This window comes from Pongo pygmaeus, chromosome 19 (genome assembly GCF_028885625.2).
Source record: "Pongo pygmaeus isolate AG05252 chromosome 19, NHGRI_mPonPyg2-v2.0_pri, whole genome shotgun sequence".
Lineage (NCBI taxonomy): Eukaryota > Metazoa > Chordata > Mammalia > Primates > Hominidae > Pongo > Pongo pygmaeus.
The window spans coordinates 60419852-60444646 of record NC_072392.2 but is presented as its reverse complement, the minus strand read 5'-3'; the positions used below and the strand labels follow the sequence as shown (position 1 = coordinate 60444646).

Here is a 24795-nt window from a genome sequence, read left to right as displayed (position 1 = left end):
TTTTTAATTTTGTGGGTACATAGTAGGCGTCTATATGTATGGGGTACATTAGATGGCTTGATAAGGGCATACAATGTGAAATAAGAACATCATGAAGAATGGGGTATCCTGCTGGGCACGGTGGCTCATGCCTGTAATCCCAGCACTTTGGGAGGCTGAGGTGGGCAGATCATAAGGTCAAGAGATTGAGACCATCCCTGCCAACATGGTGAAACCTTGTCTCTACTAAAAATACAAAAATTAGCTGGGCTTGGTGGCATGCGCCTGTAGTCCCAGCTACTCGGGAGGATGAGACAGGAGAATCGCTTGAACCCAGGAGGTGGAGGTAGGAGGCGGAGGTTGCAGTGAGCCAGGATCACACCACTGCACTCCAGCCTGGGCAACAGAGTGAGACTCCCTTTCAAAAAAAAGAATGAGGTATCCATCCTCTCAAGCATTTATACATTGAGTTACAAACAATCCAGTTACACTCTTAAGTTATTTTAAAATGTACAATTAAGATAAGTTATTATTAACTATAGTCACCCTGTTGTGCTATCAAATAGTAGGAATAGTAGGTCTTACTCTTTTTTTTTTTTTTTTTTTTTTTTTGGAGATAGAGTCTTGCTCTGTCGCCCAGGCTTCCTCAGCCTCCTGAGTAGCTGGGGTTTCAGGCGCCTGCCACCGCATCCTGCTGATTTTTGTATTTTTAGTAGAGATAGGGTTTCACCTTTTTGGCCAGGCTGGTCTCAAACTCCTGACCTTAAGTGATCCATCCACCTCGGCCTCCCAAAATGCTGAGATTACAGACATGAGCCACCTCGCCCGGCCATCATTCTATTTTTTGGTACCCACTAACCATCTCCACCTCCGCCCCCCACAGCCCCTCATTACCCTTCCGAGGATCTGGTAACCATCTTTCTACTTTCTATGTCCATGAGTTCAATTGTTTTGATATTTAAATCCCACAAATAAATGAGAACATGCCATGTTTGTCTTTCTGTGCCTGGCATATTTCACATAACATAATGATTTCCACTTCCATCCATGTTGTTGCAATTGACTAGATTTCATTCTTTTTTATGGCTGAATAGTACACCATTGTGTATATGTATCACATTTTCTTTATCCATTCATCTGTTGATGGACACAAGTTGCTTTCAAATCTTAGCTATTGTAAACAGTGCTGTAAAAAATGTAAGAGTGCGGATATCTCTTTGATATACTGATTTTATTTCTTTTGGGTATACACCCAGTAATGAGATTTCTGGATCATATGGCAGCTCAATTTTTAGTTTTCTGAGGAATCTCCAAACTGTTTTCCATAGTGGTTGTACTAATTTACATTCCTGCCAACAGTGTACAAGGATTCCCTATTCTCCACATTCTTGCCAGCATTTGTTATTGCCTGTCTTTTTTATATAAGTTATTTTAACTGGGGTGACATAATATTTCATTGTAGTTTTGATTTGCATTTCTGTGATGATCAATGACGTTGAGCACCTTTTCATATGCTTGTTTGCCATTTGTATGTCTTCTTTTGAGAAACGTCTATTCAAATCTTTTGCCTATCTTTTGATTGGATTATTAAATTTTTTTCCTATAGAGTTGTTTGAGCTTCGTATATATTCTGGTTATTAATCCCTTGTCAGAAGGGTAGTTTGCAAATATTAATATTTTCTCCCATTCTGTGGGTTATCTCTTCACTTTGTTGATTGTATCCTTTGTTGTGCAGAAGCTTTTTAACTTGATGTGATCCCATTTGTCCATTTTTGCTTTGGTGGCCTATGCTTGTAGGATAGTGCTCAAGACATTTTTGCCCAGACCAATGTCTGGAGATTTTCCACAATGTTTTCTTGCAGTAGTTTCACAGTTTGAGGTCTTAGATTTGTCTTTAATCCATTTTGATTTCATTTTTATATATGGGTAAAAGATAGGCGTCTAGTTTTATTCTCCTGCATATGGATATCCAGTTTTCCCAGCACCATTTATTGAAGAGACTGTCTTTTCCCCAGTATATGTTCTTGGCATCTTTGTTGAAAATGAGTTAACTGTAGATGTGTGGATTTGTTTCTGGGTTCTCTATTCTGTCACATTGGTCTTTGTGTCTGTTTCTATGCCAGTACCATGCTGTTTTGGTTACTATAGCTCTGTAGTGTAACTTGAAGTCAGGTAATGTGATTCCTCTGGTTTTGTTCTTTTTGCTTAGGATAGCTTTGGCTACTCTGAGTCTTCTACTTTTAGTTTTAAAAGGAACTACCGAACTATTTTTTAGAGTGGCTGTACCATTTACATTCCTATCAGCAATGTATGCATGATCCAATTTCTTAGCATCCTGATGGTGTCATCACCATTTTTTGTTTTATCCTTTCTGATAGGTGTGTAGTAATAGCTCATTGTTTTAATTTGCATTTCTCTAATGGCTGATAATGTTGAACATCTTTTCCTGTGCTCATTTGCCACTTTTGTATCCTCTTCAATAAAATACTTGTTCATATGTTTTGCCTATTTTCAAATTGGACTATTTGACTTGTAATGTTGAGGTTTGAGAGTTCTTTATGTATTCTAGACACAAGTCCTTTGTCAGATATGTGATTTGCAGAGATTTTCTCATAGTCTATAATTTGGTGGGGTTTTTTTTTTTCATCCTCTTAAGAAGCTCTTTTGTAGAGCAAAAGCTTTTAATTTTAATGAAGTCCTTTTAATCAAATTTTCCTTTCCTGGATTGTGCATGTGGTGTCAAGTATCAGAACTCTTTTCCTGGTCCTGGGTCCCAAAGACTTTCTCCTGCTTTTTCCTTGTAGAAATTTTATAGTTTTACCCAAAACTATGATCCATTTTGGGTAAATTTTTGCGTAAAGTGTGAGGTTTAGGTCAAGATGCTTTTTTTAATTTTTTCTGGCTATGGATGTTGAATTGCTCCAGCACCACTTATTGAAAGGCTATTGTTTCTCCATTGAATTGCTTTTGTTTCTTTGGCAAAAAATAGTTGGGCATATTTACATGGATCTATTTCTGGGTTGTCTATTCTCTTCCATTGGTTTGTATGTATGTCTATTCCTCTAATACCACAGTGCTCAATTACTGTAGCTATACAGTAAGCCTTAAAACACTTTATTCTTCTTTTTCAAAATTGTTTCGGATATTCTAGGATCTTTCCCTTTCCATACATATTATTAAATAAGTTTATGTATGTCTATCAAAAAACCCTATGGAAATTTTGACAGAAATTGCATTAAAATTATATATAAATTTAGGGAGAGTTGACATCTTTGCAATGTTGAGTTTTCCAATCTGTAAACTCAGTATGTCTCCCCAATCTTTAGATTTTTTATTTCTTTAATCAACATTTTGTAGTTTTATCACACAGATTCTGTACATGTTTTGTTAGATTTATACCTCAGTATTTCATTTTCGTTTTGTTTTGTTTTGAGACGGAGTCTTGCTCTGTCACCAGGCTGGAGTGCAGTGGCGCGATCTCTGCTCACTGCAACTTCCCGGGTTCAAGTGATTCTCCTGCCTCAGTCTCCTGAGTAGCTGGGATTACAGGCGCCTGCCACCACGCCCAACTAATTTCTGTATTTTTAGTAGAGACAGAGTTTCACCATGTTGGCCAGAATGGTCTCAATCTCTTGACCTCGTGATCCGCCCACCTCAGCCTCCCGAAGTGCTGGGATTACAGGCATGAGCCACCACGCCCAGCCCAGTATTTCATTTTCTTTGAAGGAATTATAAATGGTATTACAGCTTTATTGCAGTTTCTACTTATTTTATCAGTGTATGAAAATATAATTGATTTTTTTATGTGTTGATTTTGTATCCTGTGACCTTACTAAATTCAATTATTTCTAGGCATTCTGCTGTAGATTGCTTGGATTTTCTACACAGGTAATCATGTAATATGCCAATAAAGACAGTTGTGTTTCTTCTTTTCTAATCTATATGATTTTTCTTTCTTTTTCTTGCCTTATTACGTGGCAATTCCTAGAACTTCCTAGTGGCTCAAACTTCCAATACTGTATTAAATGCGCATGGTAAGAAAGCAGGCATCCTTGCCTTCCCAATCGAGAAAGTATTCAATCTTTCACCATGAAGTATAATATTAGTTATAAATGTTTTGTAGTTGCCCTTTATGAGGTTGAGGAAGTTCTGCTCCATTCCTAGTGTAGTGAGAGTTTTTATCATGAATAGGTGTAGGACTTTGTCAAATGGTTTTTCTGCATCAATTGATAGGATCATATGCTTTTTATCCTTTAGACTATTCCGCTTGCTTTGGATTTATTTTGCTCTTATTTTTCAAGTTTCTTGAAGTAGAAACTTAGATGACTGATTTGCAATCTTTTCTATTTTCTAACGTATTTAGTGCTATAAATTTGCCTCTTAGCACTGAGTTGACTGCCTCCCACAAATTTTGATATATTGTGTTTTCATTTTCATTCAGTAGGTATTTTTTAAGTTTCCTTTCAGACTTCATCTTTAACCTATGTATAATTTAGAAGTGTGTTATTTAATTTCCAAGTGTTTGTAGATTTTCCTGTTGCCTTCCTGTTATTGATTTCTAGTTTGATTGCATCATGATCAGAAACTATACTCTGTATGATTTCAATTATTTTAAATTTGTTAAGATTTGTTTTATAACCCTGCTGTGGACTATCTTGTTGAATATTCTATGAGTTCTTAAAAAGAATGTGTATTCTGCTGTTGTTGAATGCAATGTTCTGTAAATGCCAATTGGATCTGTTGGTTGATGGTGCTATTCAGTTCTGTACTCCAGCTAATTTTCTGTCTAGTAATTCTCCCACTTACTGAGAGTCAGGTGTTGAAATCCCTAGCTATAAATGAGAATTTGCCTATTTCTTCTTCCAGTCCTGTCAGATTTTGCTTCATGTATTTTAAAGGTTTAAAGTTCTGTTGTTTGATCCATATCATTTAGGATTGCTTCATCTTCTTGATGGATAGATCCTTTTATCATTACATAATTTCCACTTTTGTCCTCTGAAGTCGACTTTATCTGATATTAATATAGTCACCCCTGCTTTTAAAAATTTATGTCTGCATGATCTTTCTTATTCCATCAATTTCAACCTACCTATGTCATTATGTTTGAAGCGAGTTTCTTTTAGATAGCTTATGGTTGGGTCACTTAAAAAAAAAGGAAAAGAAATATACTCTGCCAATCTCTGACCTTAGTAATTATTACTTTTAAATTATCTTTAAAGTAATTATTAACATGTTAGGGATTAAATCTCCCATATCTCTCATTTTATTATTTGTTTTCTGTTTGTTCCTTCTGTTTCTTCTTCCTCTAATATTGTTTTACTTGCCTTCCTGTGGGTTAATTGAACATTTTTTAGAGGTCCATTTGATCACATATTGCTTTGTATAATTTTCTTAGTGGTTGTTCTCAGGATAGATGGGTAGATAGATACAGAAATAAAGATAGAGATAGAGATATGGATTTACAACGTATCACAACCTATTGGTGTCAGTGCTTTATCATTTCAAGTGACGTGTAGAAAACTTACTTCCATTTGGTCCCTTCACCTTCCCCACTTTTGAAATATAATTGTCTGAAGCATTTCTTCTATATACATTTTACAGCACATCAGATGGTGCTTCAACCATAAAATATAATGAAAAAATTCATGAGGTGGAAAAGAATTGATGTTTACTTCTATTTTTACCCATTACATTGTTCTTTCCTTTCTGAAGGTCCTGTCCTTCTTCTGTTACCATTCTTCATATTTAGAGAGTTTCCTTTAGCCATTGTTTAAGGATAGGTCTGTGTGCAGCAAATTCTCTGAGTCTTCCTTTGTGTGAGAACGTCTTTATTTCCCCTTTATTCCTGAAGAATCGTTTCACCAGCTATTGGATTCAGGGTTGACAGTTCTTGTCTTTCAGCACATGAAAAATGTGGTGACACTTCCCCCAGCTTCTGTGGTTTCAGATGAGAGCTTCACCGATATTTTGTTTGTTTGTTTGTTTGAGACGGAATCTCACTCTGTTGCCCAGGCTGGAGTGCAGTGGCGACATCTGGACTCACGGCAACCTCTGCCTCCCGGGCTCAGGCGATTCTCTTGCCTCAGCCTCCTGAGTAGCTGGGATTACAGGTGCGCACCACCACACCTGGATAATTCTTTTTGTATTTTTAGTAGAGACAGGATTTCGCCATGTTGGCCAAGCTAGTCTCAAACTCCTGACCTCAGGTGATCCGCCCGCCTCAGCCTCCCAAAGTGCTGGGATTGCAGGCATGAGCCACCACACCCAGCCCTTTATCATTACTTGAATTGGTGTTTCTTTATAGGTAATGTGTCATTTCTCTTTGACTATTTTAATACTTCATGTTTAGTTTTCAGAAATTTAATTATGATATGCCTTGGAGTGAATTTCGCTGTTTATCCTGTTTGGGATTCATTCATCTTCTTGAATCTGTAAATGTGTGCCTCTCACCAATTTTGAGAAATTTTCAGGCATTATTTATTCAGATGCTTTTTTCAGTTTCACCCCCTTTCTCCTCTGTTTCTGGGACTCCATTGATATGAATGCCAGATCTTTTGTTATGGTCTCACAGAACCCGGAGGCTTTGGTTTGTTTGAGCAATTTTTAAAGTCTATTTTCTTTCTGTTGTTCAGATTGAGTAAATTCTATTGATCTGTCTCCAATTCTATCCTCTGCCATTCCCACTCTGTTATTGAGTCTATTCAAGCTTTTTTAAAATTTCAGTTAGTGTATTTTCAGTTCTGTAATTTTGATTTGTTTCTTTTTTATAATTTCTACTTCTTTGCTATGATATTGTATTTGTTTCAGGAGAATCTGTAATTGATTATTGAAGCATTTTTATAATGGCTGCTTTTAAAATTTTTATCAGATAATTATAGCATCTGATTCATGTCATTCCTTGGCACCAGTTGATTGTCTTTTTACTCAAAACGTGGCATTTCTGGCTCTTGGTATTATGAGTGATTTTCAGTTGTATCTTAGACATTTTGGTTGCTATATTAGGAGACCCTTGATCCTATTTAAATTTTCTATTTTAGGCTGGGTGCAGTGGCTCACGCCTGTAATTCCAGCACTTTGGGAGGCCGAGGCGGGTGGATCACCTGAGATCGGGAGTTCAAGACCAGCTTGGCTAACATGGTGAAACCCCGTCTCTACTAAAAATACAAAAACTAGCTGGGCTTGGTGGCATGCACCTGTGGTCTCAGCTACTTAGGGGTGCTGAGGCAAGAGGATCACTTAAACCAGGGAGGTCAAGGCTACAGTGAGCCGAGATGGCATCACTGCATTCCAGCCTGGGTGACAAAGTGAGACCCTGACAAAAAAAAAAAAAAAAAGCACTTCTATTTTAGAACATAGTTACCTTGTTTAGGTTTAGCATGTAGGTTCTGGACTACTTTTGTGGGCTTAGGTCCACCAAAGCTTAGTTTCCTGAGCCTTGCAATGCTATTCTGGTCTACTTCACTCTTCTGGTGTTTGGGGGCTTCCCACTCAATCCCTGCTGGTGCTGTCTGCAAGGCAGGAAAGTACTTCCCTGGATGCCTGCTGTTGCTGAGCAACCTTCTAGGGGAACAGGAACCATTGCACCTGAGCTCCTTATGGCACTGGGTTAAGAGCAAAGAGACACAGGGCTTCACTGTGAAAGCTAGAGAGAAATGTGGAAAATGTGAAGTGAAAAAGCAGAATGCACAGGTATGCATTCTGTAGGATTATAACTATGTAAAAGTCGGTAACATATAGACAAAGACTACAAGAATAAAAATTAATAAATTATTAGGTTATGTGGAGGCATTTTTCTTTTCTGAAAATTTTTTATTTGTGTTAGTTCATTGTGTTTTTATGTAAAAGAAAACCAGAAACCAATCTTTCCATTCTTCTGTATTTCTTTCAGAACTGGAGATTGGATGAACTTTCCTCAGTTGCCCCTGAATCATTTCTGTGGTTTATCATTCCTCTTGCCCTGACATTGTTACATTAAAGTGACACACAAAGACTGTCACTTTAGCATCAAGGTCATAAACTTAGCACAAAGATGACAAAGATAGTACATTTCATATGTCAAATTCAGATGACTGATTAGTAGAGCCTATGTTGAGACAAATCGTAAGAGATCAGCAGAAAAAAATGTCATGATTGATTAGGAATGTCTGCTATGGTCATAGGAACGGGAACTGGGCACATATGCTATCCATTTGCCATCCTTGGTTTTCAACAGCTCATCACTTTTGGCTGCAGCCCTTTCACAGCCTCCCTCTGCAGAGGTTTAAACCTTCTTACACCCTTTCCTCTTGATTTTATTCTCCCTCCAGATTATCACCTTTAGGGACTACCTACCCATTTTGCTAGGTGACTACATGCAGAAGTGGATACCCCCATATCAAGGCTACAATGAATCTGTGGATCCCAGAATTTCCAATGTCTTCACCTTCGCCTTCCGCTTTGGCCACTTGGAGGTCCCTTCTAGTATGTTCCGCCTGGATGAGAATTATCAGCCATGGGGGCCAGAACCAGAACTCCCCCTCCACACCCTCTTCTTCAACACTTGGAGGATGGTCAAAGATGGTATGCCCTTTCAGGGAAGTGCTGTCACCTGGGTCTCCCACTCTGCAGCCTATTGTAGGGAAACTCGGGTTGGAAGTCAGATTCCGAGCACTTTTACATGACCTTGGGCAAGTGAATTCACCTCACTGAGCCTCAGTTTCCTCATTTATAAAATGGGGACAATAATAGTACCCATTTCACGAGGCTATCCAAAACATTAAATGAGATATACATGTGGAGCACCCTACAATGGTTCCTGACACACAGGAGGTAATCAATAAGTATTAGTTATTCTTTCTTTCCTCTTGGCTTCTAAGATGACTGGGATTTCCCTACCTCCTTTCCCTGCCCTAGGCTTCTCTGACTCCTACAGGGTTTGGTAAATAAATTGCTCTTTTCTGATCGCCTCTAGAGTTTTTCACTTCATAGAGGTGCCAGAGGTTGGACCCAACTTTCCTTTATCCCTAGGCTATGTTGTGTTGAAATTAACTTTACTTAAAGCCTAGCAAGTCAAGGACATTTCCTTGAGATTTATGCAACCTCTTCCCATTATGCAACGTTCCTCAGCAGAACATATGGAAGAAAAAGCTGACTCCATGAACTAGAGCTTTAAAAATACCTTTTTTTTTTTTTTTTTTTTTTTGAGACAGGGTCTCACTCTGTCACCCAGGGTGGAGTGCAATGGCGCAATCTCAGCTCACTGCGGCCTTGACCTCCTGGGCTCGTTCACGTGATCCTCCTACCTCAGTCTCCCTTGTAGCTGGGACTACGAGGCACACACCCCCATACCCGGCTAATTTTTTTGCCTTTTTTTCAGAGGCGGGGTTTTGCCATGTTGTCCAGGCTGGTCCCAAACTCCTGGGCTCAAGCAGTCTTCCCACCTTGGCCTCCCAAAGTGTTAGGATTACAGGCATGAGCCACCATGCATGGCCAAAAAATATCTCAATGTTTATATTCATGCCATCATCCCATGACTGCCCCTTTCTGCCCACCCCCAGAGCAGACAATCTGGATGCCCCTGTCTCCCTGAGCACACCCTTCAGGCTGCACTGTGCTCTTCTCTCCCTCCTTCCAGCCTGGGATGTCCAGCTGACCCACATTCAACCAAGAGAAAATGTCTGGTGGAGGCAGAGGCAAGCCATGGATGATGTTCCCACTCTTCCCCAATCCTAAGCATGGCTTCTGGGTCTCCCTTGGCAGGTGGAATTGATCCTCTGGTGCGGGGCCTGCTGGCCAAGAAATCCAAGCTGACGAAACAGAATAAAATGATGACTGGAGAGCTGCGCAATAAGCTTTTCCAGCCAACTCACAGGATACATGGCTTTGACCTGGCTGCCATCAACACACAGCGTTGCCGGGACCATGGGCAACCTGGTGAGTGGGTCTGAAGTCTGGCCTGCACTGGGGAAATTTTAGCTAACTTTCTAGGGCTCCTGGACACTCTCTTCTATAACCCTTGAGGATCTGATCGTCTGATCAATTCTGAAACAAAACTCAGGCCAGTTTTTCTCGTTTGAGGTTTTTTTTTGAGACAGGGTCTTTCTCTGCTGCCCAGGCTAGAGTACAGTGGTGCGATCACAGCTCACAGCAGCCTCAAACTCCTAGCTTCAAGTAATCCTCCGGCTTAAGCCTACCAAGTAGGTGGGACTACAGGTGTGCCACATGCCCAGCTTTTTTTTTTTTTTTTTTTTTTAATATAGACATAGTCTTGCTATGTTGCCCAGGCTGGTCTCGAACTCCTGGCTTCAAGCAGTCTCCCACCTTGGCCTCCCAAAGCACTGGCATTACAGGTGCAAGCCACCATGTCCAGCCCCAGGCCATTTTTAAAACCCACTTTGTTCATCTATGAAACAGAATGTCCCATTTCCCCTAATGCAGAGAAAAGAGCATATATCTGGTACTATCTTGGCATTCCTTAAATGAAAAAGAGGTCACCAACTAACTTTAAAAACAGTTTAAAAGCCCTGAAAACATTAAGAAAACAATAGAGAGAAACCAATGACTGTTGGACCTTTCTTTTGTCCCCATGAAAGGCAATTTAATTAAGAACCAGACTGCCTGAGTTCAAATCCCACCTATGCCATTTACTAGTTATAAGACTTTGGGCAAATTACTTAACATTTCTATTCTTCAGTTACCTATTTGCACAGTGCTTAGAATAGTGCCTGGACTCATAGTACGTACCACATAACTTTCATGATTTCTTAGTGGTTACATAGGACTTAACCAACTAGCCCCCTTAAGGTTGAAGTGCAGATAAAAAACAATGGATTCCCTCCTTCCCCATCCCAAAGGCTGTAAGCCCAGACTTTCTAGGGCTGATAGAGCTAGAGTGGACATGTCCCCAAAGGAGGCTGTGAACAGGAAGTCTCCGGGATGAGACAGCCTCAGTCTCTCCACCCTAGGGTACAATTCCTGGAGAGCCTTCTGTGACCTCTCACAGCCGCAGACACTAGACGAGTTGAACACAGTGCTGAAGAACAAGATGCTGGCCAAGAAGTTACTGGGTCTCTACGGGACCCCTGACAACATCGACATCTGGATAGGGGCCATTGCTGAGCCGCTGGTGGAAAGGGGTCGGGTGGGGCCTCTCCTGGCCTGCCTCTTAGGCAAGCAGTTCCAGCAGATCCGTGATGGAGACAGGCAAGTGCGTCCTCAGCCAGGGAGGGAAGGGCAGGGCCTTTCTCCAAGAGGGGGTGTCCCAAGGTCCTGCATGAGCGCTGACTCCAGATCTCAGCGTGAGTAGGGCTTTTCATGGTCCCTGTGACCTGTGACAGAGTGGGGAGGGGCCAGCGGCCAGACTGTGGACTGACTCTACTTCTGTCTCTGCAGGTTCTGGTGGGAAAACCCTGGGGTCTTCACGAAGGAGCAGAAGGACTCTTTACGGAAAATGTCCTTCTCACGCCTTGTTTGTGACAACACCCGCATCACCAAGGTCCCACGGGACCCATTCCGGGCCAACAGCTACCCCTATGACTTTGTGGATTGCTCAGCCATGGACAAGCTGGACCTGTCACCCTGGGCCTCAGTGAAGAATTAGGGGCCCGCGCTGCACAGGAAAGTTCCCTTTGGTCCACAGGGCCATTTCAAGCAGGTTCAATGACCTGGTCCCTTAGCGCTCCATACCCCAGTCCCAGCCCTTCTTTGCAGCTGGGCCTCTCTACACCCCTGGGTGAATAGCTTGCTCAGGCCCCAGGGTGGCTGCCTCAGCCCTCCCAGCTCTTAGACTCGGCTCCTGTGGCTCTCCTTTCTGTGAAGACTTAGCCCCTCTGAGATGCCCTTCTGCTCCAGCTTGTTGGATGTTACCTGTCCTCTTCCCATCACAAGTCTTGGCCCTTAACCTCTATCTTTCTTCCTGTCCGCTCACCTAGATTGTAAGCTCCCTGGGCCAGGACTTCAGCCTGCCTCTGAGGGTCCCCTGTGGCACCTAGCATGGTGCACGGCACATTAGAAGTGCTCAAAAACATCTGATGACTGACTAAAGATGCTAGCCGTGACACTGTTCCCTCCAAAAGCAGACCTTGGAATCACTGCCAAATAAGTAACTAGACGTTTACAGGCCATACATGTCTTCCCACTGAGATGGCGCATGCATGGGTCTTAAGGTGAGAGGGGATGGTTTGGTGGGATTTCTAAGAGTTCTCAAAGAAAGGGGAGGGGCAGGGAGTTCCTGGGAAAAAGAAGCACTGGCCATGGAGTAGCAAGAAAGAGGGCATGGATGGGGGGATGGTAGGTGGTGGTGCCAAGGGATAAAACAGGAAGGAAAACCAAGCCTGGCTCCCCCACAGCTGAAGCTAATATCCCTTCCAGTGGCCCTTCTGAGAAATACCCTCTTCTAGAGTGGTCCTTAGATCCTGTGATGCCTCTGAAGGGGCACTTCCAGAACATTCCTTGAGCTTCTGCCCAATACATATTCATATGTTCTTCTTTTAAAATGACCCCCTGGGAAAGATTAGCCCAGCCAGGGCCTCCAGATCCCCCGACTGGTGGGGTGGGAGTGGGAGACACTCAGTCATTCTGTGGGAAGAGCCCAGGAGCCACATGACCTTGGCTGCAGCCTGGCACTGCCACCCACTTCTTTAAGGCCTCGGACGAGTCGCATCACCCCTCTGAGCAGCCCTCTCCTCATCACGGAAATGAGGACAAGCAGTATTTATGCTTCTACTTACCATGGTGAGGTCCTAACGTTACCAGGGGCCCCATGAGTACATTAGACCCCACCATCCTACACCACTTCGGCCCCCTCCCCATATTTGAGAAGGAAGGGGAGAGGAAGGGAGTCCACCAGTCAGACGCAGGGTTCAAGCTCCAGGCAAGACTACTAGGGAAATACACGCCTTCCCCTCCCTCAGTGCTGGCCCTGTCCTCTGGGCCCAGCCATCTGCTGTCGCTGCTCCAGGAGCCATGTGCAACATGAATGAGAAGGAGTCCACTGTCTTGAGGGCCTCTGAACCCCTGTGCCAGGCTGCTGGGATGCAGGATGCAGAGGCCCCTCTCGTCGGGGAAGGCCTGCCTCCTCACCAGGTCTCTGTACTTTCTCTCCTACCACACAGCATTTTGTCCCCTCCACTTCCTAGCCCCTGGCACAGGCCTGACACAGAGTGAACACATAGCAAACGTCTGCTAGAGCAATGAACAAACATGAGGGCTTGGTGACCACAGTTCCCTGCAGGGTGGCAGGGGCGGAAGGTGAGGGAGGAGGGTCTGCACCGCATGCCCTGGCCCCCAGGCTTACAAGAGATGACTGCCCTCCACCTACGGATCTCAAAGGAAAACTCCCCAACACCCTCACCCTCAGTTCAGAAACACAGGGCCCTGAGCACAGACCACACTGGTTCAAGTTCAGAGCCCAGAGTAAGCCTCTGCAAAAGCACCAGTTCTTCCTCAGACACAGACAGAGCGGAGGTCCCCATCAGCGGTGCCTTTATTATCATAAACATTGGGAGCAAATAAATGGTACAGAAAGGGCAACAGGACCAGTTCCTCTTCAGGAGGACTCCAGTGAATAAGCAAGAAATCGGGGTGAGGAAGAAAAAGGGGAGCCATGGCCTGAGCCTGGTTGGCTGGGCCCATAAGTCAGCCACACAGCCCAGCTGCGGCTGGCTCATCCCCCCAAGGCACCACTGGTCCAGCTCTGCTAACCAGGACACAGATGGCATCTTGGTATCTCTTTCTTGCCTCTATATGCTTCTCATGCCTAGTACAGTGCCTTGCATGTAGTAGGTGCTCAATAAATGAAGAACCAGAGGATACAAGTGGGCCCTCCAAGAAACCATGACAGATGTAATTTACAAGCAAGAAAACTCTTGTTTAAGGAGGGTAATTTGCTCAAGGTCACATAGCTAGCAAGCCACAGAGCCAAGATTGGAACCCAGGCAGTCTAGTTCCTGAGCTGTGCTCCTCACCAGTCCGCTCTGCTGCCTTCCACATACTCAGTATTCTCATCGGCACAAACACACACTCACATAAATGGCACATACAGATAACCCATGAAACACTCCCCATGTTCAGACAACACACACACATGAAATGCCAATTTATATACTTCTCACATACATGAGCACACAAATGAACGTCTAGTCACTCATTTTCTCAGCTGCACCCAGAACAGGGCTGGACTCACCTAGGGCAAGGAGATCTCCGTGGTTCCAATTGGCCAGCCCAGATATACCCCTCACTGCTGCACCCCCTTACCTAGCCTCTAGGAGGCTTCCCTCCAGGAAGCCAGGTTCAATGAAGGAAGTGTACTGCAGTTGACAAAGTCCCGGGGATATGAGTTGGACATGAAGATGTTGTTCTTAGACACGGTGGTGATGCCTGTGTTGTCGCAGATGATCCGGGGCAATGAGATCTGGGCCAGGGCCTGTCGCTGCTGCGTGCTGAACACACCCTCGTTCTCCCACCAAAACCTGCATGGGGAACACCCATGGACACTGTGCCCAAGGATATTCTGCGCCGGCAGGGCATCGATGGGCTTGTGCTGCTCCCAGGATATAACAAAGCCACAACAAATGCCACCTGGCAGCACAGGAGGGCCCCAGGCCCTTGGGCAGCCCAGGGGCTTTCACACAAGTGATGCTCCACTCATCGTGCAGAGTAAAGCACAGCTGCCCAGTGGCCTTTCCCTTACCCCTAGCCCGGCGGCCTCCAAGGCACCATGGTGGAGGGGGACCCGGGCCCATACACACTCCTGAAGCCCTGTGCCCTGGCCAGGAGCTTCATCCACAGGAGTAGAAGAGAATCTTGGGGGTGGTTTATAATTCGTCCACCCAGAGAGGGGTACCTTTTTCTAATTTTCCCAAAGGTGCAATACAGGCTAAGCAAGAACTAGACATGAAGACGTCAGGACCACGAGGAAATGACACTAAGGGGAGCTGTGGGAAAGCTGGGAGGGGACTGCCCACTGGTGACTGACACCCACATGGTTGCACAGTGAAACCCACGGGAAGAAGTAGCTAAGGGTGGCATTTTTCTATCTTCCTCCCTTTACAACCAGGGGTCCAGGTCTCCCCTTGCTGCACCCCCAACAGGTTCAGGGCACATTAGGGGCACTCTAGGGCATCTGAAGGATTCCTGGAACACACTGGAAAATCACTGACTCCCTCCAGTCCTTCAACTGACGGGAGGAAATTTGGGCTCCAAGAGAGTCAGGGATGGGCCCACAGCCACCCAGCGGCCCATGACGCCTGCCCCTCCTCACCGATCACCATCCCGGAGCTTCCTGAACTGGGTACCGATGATGCAGGCGAGGAGTGGGCCCACGCGGCCGTTGCGCTTCAGAGGCTCGGACACACCGCCCATCCAGATGTCGATGTTGTTGGGCGTGCCATACTGCTCCATCAGTTGCCTCGCCAATTTCAGGTTCCTCAGCACCGTGCCCAGCTGGCCCACATTTTCGGGCTGCGGGAGCCCACAGAAGCGCCTCCAGGCATTGTATCCTGCATGGGGGAGGGGACAGGTGGCTATGGGCAGGTCCCTCTGCTTCAAGGTGGGGAGGTCACTGGAGACAGCAGGGAAGATTCACATATCTGCCAGCAGCCCAGAAAACCCACCTTCCCAACATAACCAAGGGCATAGAGGGAGGGAAGGACCTCACCTCAGGGAACCCTGAACCTTTGGCTTAGACCAAGGGGCACAACTGGGCCTCTCTGGGACCCTGTCTGTCTTTCTCTTGCCCTCCTACCATAAGGCAAACCCTAAACTGCCACAGTTCCTGCTGGGTCCAAGAATAGGGACATCTCCTTGTCCCCCTCCAGAGCAGCCCAATGTGTCTGTCTCTGACCCATGAGAGGTGAAATGTGTCTAGAAGCCTCAGCCACATGGGCTACCCCATAACATAGGCACAGGCTTTGGGGTTAGGCTAACCTGGCTTCAAATTTCAGCTTTGCCACTGACTTGGCTAGAGAGCCTGGCCAGGTTCTGAATCTCATCAAGCCTCAGTTTCCTCATCAGCAAAATGAAGGCAACAATAATCTCTTCCCCCAGAGTTAACGTACAATGAAGCAAAATGGAATGATGACAGAGACAGATTTTCAGACTGTGGGTTATCATTATAATGATGATGCCCCTAATATGAGAATTACAGCATGGAAAGGATGTTGAGAGGAGCTGGAAATTTATCAGGTGGGTCCAGGAAAAGGCAGGGGCCTGGCATCACACTACTTCCTGAGAGCAAAGTGCCTCTAATATGCTTTGGAGAGGGCAGGGGCCCTAGAGTGGGAAGGGGGGTGATGGGCTACCTGGGAGGCAGCTCAGGGGAGGGGAGCATCAGGGGAGGCTCCTGCAGCCCCTCACCTGGGAGGCCGTGGTCCCTGCTGCGCTGCATGTTCAGAGCAGGCAGGTCCAGCCCAATCCTCATGACCTGCTCAAACAATCGCTCCCGGATCTCATCCACTGCAATTTGGTTCTGACGATTCAGCTTGGCAGGGGTGGCCATGAGGCCCCGGAGGATGGGGTCAATGCCACCTGGGGACCAGAGAAGCCAGGTCAGGGGAAGTATCTGGCTCAGTATCAGAGCTCAGATTGGAGTCAGGGACAAGTCCAGGTAGGGTCAGGAGGATTCGAGAAGAGGGCTGGGCACATGCAGTGCCTGGTGCCAAGGTGGTGGCCCCAGTGAGCAGGTCCTCACCGGTCACTACATGACCCCAGGGGCATATAAGTCTCAGGAGATTATGCCATTCAGACTTGCAAGATTGGGATGCTCCCAGGCCCTGGCTTGCTGGGTCACAGCGAGCCACAACACATGAGAAGTAGCCAGTTCCCTCTGAGGGCCATCCCCACCCCACTGTTTATTATCAGATATGGAAGCAGAGTCAGAGGAACTGAGGCTGGAGAGTCAGACCAGATCTCCAAGATGGAAGGAAAGCAGATTGCTCCCCATCCTAGCTCCCTAGAGCCAAGGTGACCCCTACCCCACCTTTAGCTGTCAGCCCACTCGCTCCTGGCCTAGGTCCTGCTTACCTTCCAGAACGACCCTCCAGGAGGCAAAAAAGACCCTGCTGAGGGGGACACGGGGGTTGGGTTCCATGGGCTGGTACCGATTGTCCAGGCGGAACATGAAGGGTTGGATGAGGGTGTGGCCGTAGCGGAAGGCATTGGTGAAGACGTTGGCGATGCGTGGGTCCACTGAGTCATTGTAGGAACGGTACGTGGGCAGGTACTTCCTCATGGCCGTTGGCCCCAGCACCAGGGGCAGGTAGTCCCGGTAAGTGATGATCTAAAGACAAGTCATTTGGAATGACCTCTCCACCCACTCCTCCACAGCAAATGCCGCCTGGCAGCACAGGAGGGCCAGAGTCTCTGCCTGCTCTTGGCTTCGGGGACCCCTCCCATCCCTCTATGGTCAGGGAATAGCCTCCCACAATACCGGACCTGGGCCTAACAGAGTGGCACTGAGAGGCATAAATAGAGTTCTACTGCTTGCTGGCTGGGTGACCTTGGACCGGTTATTAACCTCTCTGAGCCTGAGTTCCTCAAATGTACATTAGGGATAATTATATTGCCCTCTGCCTTAGAGGACTAAATAGCAAATCACTTTTAGTCATTGTGATGACTTCCTTGTCCTCAAGTTATTAATGTCTCATTTCTGCAACTATCTTATAAAGTCCTTGAGAGCAAGGGAAATTGAAGTTGTTGAAATTCTTCACAGTGCCCACCAAGTGCCTGCCCACAGTAGGGCTCAGTTTAGGTTTGTGGAAAGCAGGGAGGTAGGAAGGAATGAAGGGCCATTCTGGCATGATTTTCCCTGTGAAAAGTGAAGACATGGAATAGTCTCACTCTACATTCTAGAGTCTAGAAGTTATTTTGGAGTGTAAATGAATTTCACTTGAGTTCTTAGTGCAAATCAAAAACTCACCCTTAGCACGGAAAACTCTCTCCTCCAGAATCTAGGAGTGTGTGTGTGTGAGTGTGTGTGTGTGTGTCTGCATCTGCCTCTGAGGGAGAGGGTGGGGGCAATGAAGCACCAGATGTTGAGAGACAGAACCAGGAACATTGCCCCAGGAGTAAATGAGGCTAAGGACATTGGGTGGATTATGACAGAGCCAAAAAGAAGAGGTGAGTGAGCCGAACACAGTGACTCGCCCCTGTAATCCCAGGGATTCGGGAGGTCGAGGAGGGCAGATCACTTGAGCCCAGGAGTTTGAGACCACACTGGGTAACATGGCGAAACCCTGTGTCTACAAAAAATACAAAAATTAGCCGGGCGTGGTGGCCCGTGCTTGAAATCCCAGCTACTCAGAAGGCTGAGATGGGAGAATGGCTTGAGCCTGAAAGGTGGAGGTTGCAGTGAGCCAAGATCGCACCACTGCACTCCAGCCTGGGCAAGAGGGTAAGACCCTGTATCAAAAAATAAAAATAAAATAATAATAATAATTTTTAAATTTTATTTTATTTATTTATTTATTTTGAGATGGAATCTCGCTCTGTTACCCAGGCTGGAGTGCAGTGGCGCCATCTCAGCTCACTGCAAGCTCTGCCTCCCGGGTTCACGCCATTCTCCTGCCTCAGCCTCCTAAGTAGCTGGGACTACAGGTGCCCGCCACCACGCCCGGCTAATTTTTGTATTTTTAGTAGAGATAGGGTTTCACTGTGTTAGCCAGCATGGTCTCGATCTCCTGACCTCGTGATTCACCCGCCTCGGCCTCCCAAAGTGCTGGGATAATAGGCATGAGCCACTGCGCCCAGCCCTATAATTTTTTTAATTTTAAAAAGAAGAGGTGAATGGGTAAAGGAGCTAAGAGCGACAGTGAGATGGAGGAAAGAAGAATTTACTGAACAGCTACTCAGGCACTAAACCAAACATTCAACCCTCCCAACACCAATAACAGACCCACAGGAAAGAAGACTGCAGGGAGCAAACCCGCGAAGAAGGAGAGGAAAGGGAAGGAGGCTTTGTCAAGCACTTACTATCTGAAAGGTGTTTTCATATATGTATTATAATCCTTACAGCCTCATGGATGAAGAAGGCAAGGCTCAGGAGGGTTAGGAACTTGCCCAAGGTCACACAGCTAGGATGTTGCAGGGGCACATCTGGATCCCGTGTGCCCGGTGTTCAAGATGGCCTACCTGGACCATGGCCCCCACGATCTTCCGGGCTTCCTGGTACAGCCTCTCCCCATCCCACCTAGGGTTCAGGCTCTTGAGCTCTGTGGCCAGCCGGTTGTGCTCCCGAAGTAAGAGGGTGTGCATGGAGGTGAGCTCGGGCATCTCACTGGAACGGGTGTCCCCTTGGGGAGGCAAAAGCCACTGTCATTCTTAAGGTCTCCATCCCAGAAAAGATTTGCTCCACTGAAACCCCCTCCCCAGCCAAGGCCTGAAATGCCTCCTACTCACCCCTCCTCCCCATCCATCTTTTCAAACCATCCCCAATTTACACTCCTCTAGGAGGCCTGCCCTGATGCCCCAGTCCACAATAATAGCTTCTGCCTCAGCTCAGGGTCACTGCTGGTTGGGGATGCTCATTTAATAGGTATCACTTCCAACACATGACATGCCACTTTCCTGTACCTGAAACTGGGAGCTCCTTGAGCACAGGACCAAGGCTTGTGCCTTTTTATATTTTACCCTCCCTCCTAGGACACGTGGATACATGGGGCTTCACAGAGTGCCTGATACAAAGTATGAGACTTATGACACTGCTTGGTTCATTGATTCTCTTGATTCCAAGCAGTGTCTGGGAAGAAGCATGCATGTCGGCACAGCCTACATCCATGCCCATGTCTGATGCAGCTAATGATCACAGCACTCTTTCCTGCTAAAATTGGATGCAACCTCAGAATCCTTCTCAACACAGGACTCCAGAAAGCCACTACCGTTTGAACAGAGTTGTTAGCCCTGCCCTTTACTACATTCCAATGGTGCAGCCTGCCCCAGGGGAGGGGCTAGGACACGATATGTGTGGAGTCCACACGGGAGACTGTTCAAGAAAACTAAGCAGATCCCCCCTGGTTCCCCTAGTCCTCCCACAATGCTTCTCTGCAGGGGCCAGAGGGCTAGGGTCAGGACACTAGGGTCAGTCCTTGCCAGCTCTAGAAGCTGGTGGAAAGGAAATTCTCTAAAAGCAGCATCTCCATCCATGAGCAGCTAGAGGTCATAATGACCCAGGCTTGGGACATGGGGCTCATCAAAGCCAGGCTGGGGGCAGCTGAGTCTGGCTAAGGAGGGCTGCCCTTGCCTAACTAGCCCAGAAGAGGTCGGGCATCTCTTGCAGAAAGTCCAACCTGGCTCCGCCTCCCAGGGTCCCAGCCAGGGAGAGACCAGCAGGAACCATCAGGAGGAGGCAGAGGGAGGCCAGAGGAAAGGGCCTGAGGTCCACTATTGGGTTTACATTTAAAAACACTGGAAAATGGGTGGGTGCGGTGGCTCACACCTGTAATCCCAGCACTTTGGGAGGCTAAGGTGGGCAGATCATGAGGTCAGGAGTTTGATCCCAGCCTGGCCAACATGGTAAAACACCATCTCTACTAAAAATACAAAAAATTAGCCAAGCATGGTGGCAGGCACCTGTAGTCCCAGCTACTCAGGAGGCTGAGGCAGAAGAATCGCTTAAACCCAGGAGGCAGAGGTTGCAGTGAGCCGAGACTGTGCCACTGTACTCCAGCCTGGGTGACAGAGTGAGATTGCGTCTTAGAAAAAAAAAAAAAACACTGGAAAATGTCTGGTCATGGCTGCCATCACTGCCCCAATTGTGTCTCCAAAACTGCCAATTGTTTACATTTAAAATCCCATCATCCCTTATTATGGGCAATTAAGATGCACAGGAGGGGATATTTTGGAGCAGTGTGGTCCAACTCACCCTTCCCAGATGATGAAAATATTTTACATCTGTGCCACCCAATAGGGGGAGCCACTAGACTGTAAGGCAATTGAGCATTTGAAATGTGGTTAGCATCGCTGAGAAAGTTATTTAATTTAAAATAACTAAAATTAAAATAGCCACATGCAGCTAGTGGCTACCACATTGGATAGTGTCGCTTTAGAAGGTGAGGACACCACAGCGCTCTCTGTCCTTTAGTTCCCCGCCCCTGAGGGATTTGACTGTCCTTTCTTCCAGAGTCCAGAAGGGAAAAGAGGGACAGAGAAAGCAATGGACTGATGGACAGAGGCTCCTGGGCCATGCCTCGGTCTTCATCTTAGGGTTGGAGAGGTTGTTTGCTTTTCTGCTTTTCTGGCTCCATCTGACTTGTTACCAAGGCAACTGGATTAATATCATGAAGTTGATAGTAATGGCTGGTGAGGACAGTCTCTCTAAGTACAAACCCACAAGCTGCTCACAAACAGACTCACTGTGGCTCCAACAGGGAACACCTCCTATGCCACCCCTGGTCCCCACCCCAAAGCTGACCTGCCAGGAAGCAGGGGATGCCTGCTGAGCGGTTGGTGAGGAGACAGGGGTTATCGTGCAGATTGTCGAAGGGCAGCAGGGCCCGGCCGTTGTCTTGGAAGCGCTGGTTGACGGCCAGCAGCCCCAGCTGGTTGGACATGTTGCGCAGGTTCCTGGCCAGGGGCTCCTCGCTGCCGTACACCATGCTGGCGTCCACGAAGGAGGTGAGCGCGTTGATCTGGTTGCGGATGGTGATGTTGCTCCCGGGGCAAGCCGGGCAGGAGCGGAAGAACGGGATGCAGTCGGCTTGGTTCTTGATGCGGGGGTCGTTGGGCGGGATCTGAGGCACAGAGAGAGGCTAGACTGGCTCACCGAGGGCAGGGAAGGTGCCCAGGCAGAACTGGCTCTCCCCCTGCCCTCAGGACCTCTGGTACCCTCAACCTGCAGAGAGGCCTCTGGAGGCCGGAAAGGAATCGCTGCCTAGGGCGCCATCAGCAGCAGTCTCTGAGGTGCAGGGTTAATGAGCAGAACACTGAACTGGGAACCTGGGCAATCCCTGGGTCTGGGCACCGCCAGGCCTCGGACCCCTCCTCACTAAAGCGTCGCCTGTCTCTCTCCCCTTCTCTCTGCTGTGCCTGCTCTCTCTCTGGCCCTGACATTCTCCTGTCTGTCTCTCCCTCTCTCAGGCGCTCTCTCCTTTCTCTCCTCCTCCTTCCCTACTCAGCAGTGCCTCGACCACCCTGCCCACTCCCAGCCCTGTCCCACAGCACCCACCAGACCCCCAGGCTCTCTCTTTCTGTGTGATGGGGGTTGGGGCTGCCCCCTCAGTGGGGAGGAAACAGGACTGAGCATGGAGGCTTGGGGGGCACTGGGAAGGTCTCCTCCCAGAACCCTCTCCCAACCTAACAAAGAGCCAGTGATTCCACCAACACGACTCCTGTCAGCCAAGGAGGAATAACCCTCTCTCCCTTGGCCTGCGAGAGGCAGTGAGCAAATGGACGGCCCTGGCTGCCAGCTGGCTGAGCCCAGGCGCAGGAAGGAGACAGGTCATAGCTGAGCAGCCAGTGCCTGTGGACACAAGGGAGGCAGGGCCAGCCTTTCTCAGCGGCTGGGAAAGGAAACCTGGGCACAGAAGGGAGACGGCCCCTTCCAGAAACAATCTCCCCTCTCCCCACCCAGGCAGTGGGCGGGAAGCAGGGCCACCTTGAGAGGGAAGCAGGGCGGCTGCTGAACGCAGCTGGTCTCGCAGTTGACGCCAGTGACGAAGGAGGCCCGGGCGGCCGGCTCAGGGGTGAAGTCGAGGTCGTGGTCCAACAGCTGGCCCCATTGCATGAACATGAGTGAGCGCTCCTGGTCCGGAGTCAGCTGATCGGTGGGGAAGCGCACGATCGCGTTGGAGACCGCGCGAGCCTGCGGGACACGGAGGTCAGCTGGCGCCTGGGTCCGCGCACCACGTGGCCGGGCCTCGCCCTCTCTGCCCGCCGGCGCTCACCAGAGGCACCGGGAAGCCGTTGCGCTTGACCCCGGGCGTCCAGCCGTAGGGAAGCGAGAAGCCGTCCTCATACTCCGCGGGCAGCCAGCGCACAAAGGCACGGTTGGAGGCCCCCAGCGTGGGGCTGCGTCTGCAAAGGGAGCACAGGGCGCTGACACCGGGAGGCTTGTGGCGTCCCGGACGCCTCTCTGAGCCCGGTTCCTGCAGCCACCCCCAGCCAGCCGCACCTGTTGTTGCACATCCCGGTGATGGTGCGGTATTTGTCCTGCTCCGGGCAAGTCACCGCCACGTCCTGGTAGGCGCAGCCGCTTGACTTGGACAACACATTCAGCTGGGCGGGCGTCAGCACATCTGCGGGGGCAAAGAACAACGGGGGAGCTGAGCCGCCTCACTTCCTATCCCAGGCAACCTGAGGCTGAGGAGCCCTGGAGACCCCTGAGAATCCCTGGAGGAAGAAGTTGAGGGGATCACTGAGAGACGGCTGGGGTCCCTAGGAGGAGTCACTAGTGGAGCAGGGACCTGGGGTGGGATGGGCAACAGTACCAGTGACATTGAATGGCCTTCGCCACAGGGACCGCAGCTTCCTCTCCAGCAGGTCTAGAGCCACGTGCAGGTAGTCAGCAGCCCTCACTGCCGTCCTGGTGGCTGCCACCGGCTGCTTGAAGTAGGACAGGAGTTCCATGGGGCTGGCTGAGCCACTGCGAAGCCGCTGCTTGATGCTGCTTGGAGAAAGGAGGAGTGAGGGCCAGAGAAGGGATGCAGACCCACCCAGCAGAGCCCCAGCCCAGGGGCAGACATGCAGGACCATGCAGGCAGGCCCATGGGTGGGAGGAAGGCTTCCTTTTATAAAAAGGATATGGACCTGGGTGTCCAGACAGAGGCAAGGCTTTGGGAAGGATGGCTTTTAAGCTGTTCTCCCATCCAGAGACACAGGGACAGACAGAAAGGGAGTCCACATGGGTCCCCATAGTCCCCCTCTCCCACCTTCAAGCTCCCTGCTGCCTGCTGCTTCTCTGAAAGGCCTGGGACATCCTTGCCCAGAGCTGGGCAGTGCCTCGTGCCCCACCTTTCCCGCCGCTCCTTGTAGGCCTTGTCCACCAGCTGCTTGGCCTCCTCCATGCAGCTCAGCACCAACGAGGTGTCCACCTCCCCCAGGACAGCTGCCCAGAGCAGGGATCACAAAGTCAGGAATGGGCCCCAACCCCCTATCAGGCCCCAGAGCTAGGAAGTCCTGCTCTGAGAAAAGGGGTCTCTGGAACACAACCACCCCAACACACCATCTTCTCCCACCTTGGGAACTGTTACCTGGAGCAGCACCTTCAGAGGGCTGGGGCGTGGCCAGAATGGCCAGGAGCCCTGCTAGGGCCAGAAGCAGCTTCATCTCTGCAGTGAGACCTCCAGCCCAGCAAGGTCCTAAGTCCACCATGCATCTGAGAGAAGAGAAGACGGGAACCCCCATCTCTCTTCTCCTGGCTGCTCAATCCCCCTTTGTACCTCAGCCCCACCTCAGAGGGCCCTGTCTATGGATAAAGCCAGACCTCCTTGAGGAGGGGCTCACTGCACCCTTATCCCCTTGCCAACTGCTGTCATCCAGCCTCCAAGGACCCCACCTCCACAGCTCACCTGATATTGTCAGCTCCTCTTAGCTCAATCTGCGCTTTTATGTCCTCTAAGCTGGGGGCGGGATGAGGCAGAGGAAGGTCTGATCCTGGAGACTGAACTCTTTCTCCTCCCCCACTGGGGTTGGAAGATACACACAGAGGGGCCCCTGAAATGGGGGTAAGGGGCAGGAAAGGAGGGGCCAGCATTGTCCCCAGCTTTTTTTTTTTTTTTTTTTTTTGAGATGTTATCTTGCTCTGTTGCCCAGGCTGATGTGCAATGGTTCAAGCGATTCTCCTGCCTCAGCCTCCCGAGTAGCTGGGATTACAGGTACCCGCCACCAAGCCCTAGCCTCTAGCCACGT

General features: G+C 48.3%; 2 protein-coding genes across 3 annotated transcripts in view; one reads left to right on the top strand and one right to left on the bottom strand.

Moving 5' to 3' along the window:
• LPO (lactoperoxidase) overlaps positions 1–12080 on the top strand; it is a 48821-nt gene extending 36741 nt beyond the window's left edge. The window contains exons 10-13 of one of the 2 annotated variants that reach the window (XM_054457958.2): positions 8286–8538; positions 9718–9891; positions 10923–11160; positions 11350–12080. In XM_054457958.2, the coding sequence (XP_054313933.1) occupies positions 8286–8538; positions 9718–9891; positions 10923–11160; positions 11350–11557 (873 nt within the window). In that variant the 3' untranslated portion in view covers positions 11558–12080. The remainder of the gene's footprint in view (positions 1–8285; positions 8539–9717; positions 9892–10922; positions 11161–11349) is intronic. The other variant, XM_054457957.2, reaches the window with a different exon arrangement.
• A 1338-nt stretch (positions 12081–13418) lies between these two features.
• Positions 13419–24466, bottom strand: MPO (myeloperoxidase). The gene is made up of 12 exons (XM_054457955.2): positions 24138–24466; positions 23899–23992; positions 23376–23551; positions 23060–23183; positions 22833–22962; positions 22544–22750; positions 21362–21680; positions 19084–19244; positions 16978–17233; positions 16312–16482; positions 15218–15455; positions 13419–14426 (listed from the first exon to the last, which is right to left on the bottom strand). The coding sequence occupies exons 1-12, from the start codon at positions 24289–24291 to the stop codon at positions 14219–14221; spliced, it is 2238 nt and encodes a 745-aa protein (XP_054313930.2). The 5' UTR covers positions 24292–24466; the 3' UTR covers positions 13419–14218.
• Positions 24467–24795: the final 329 nt, after the last annotated feature.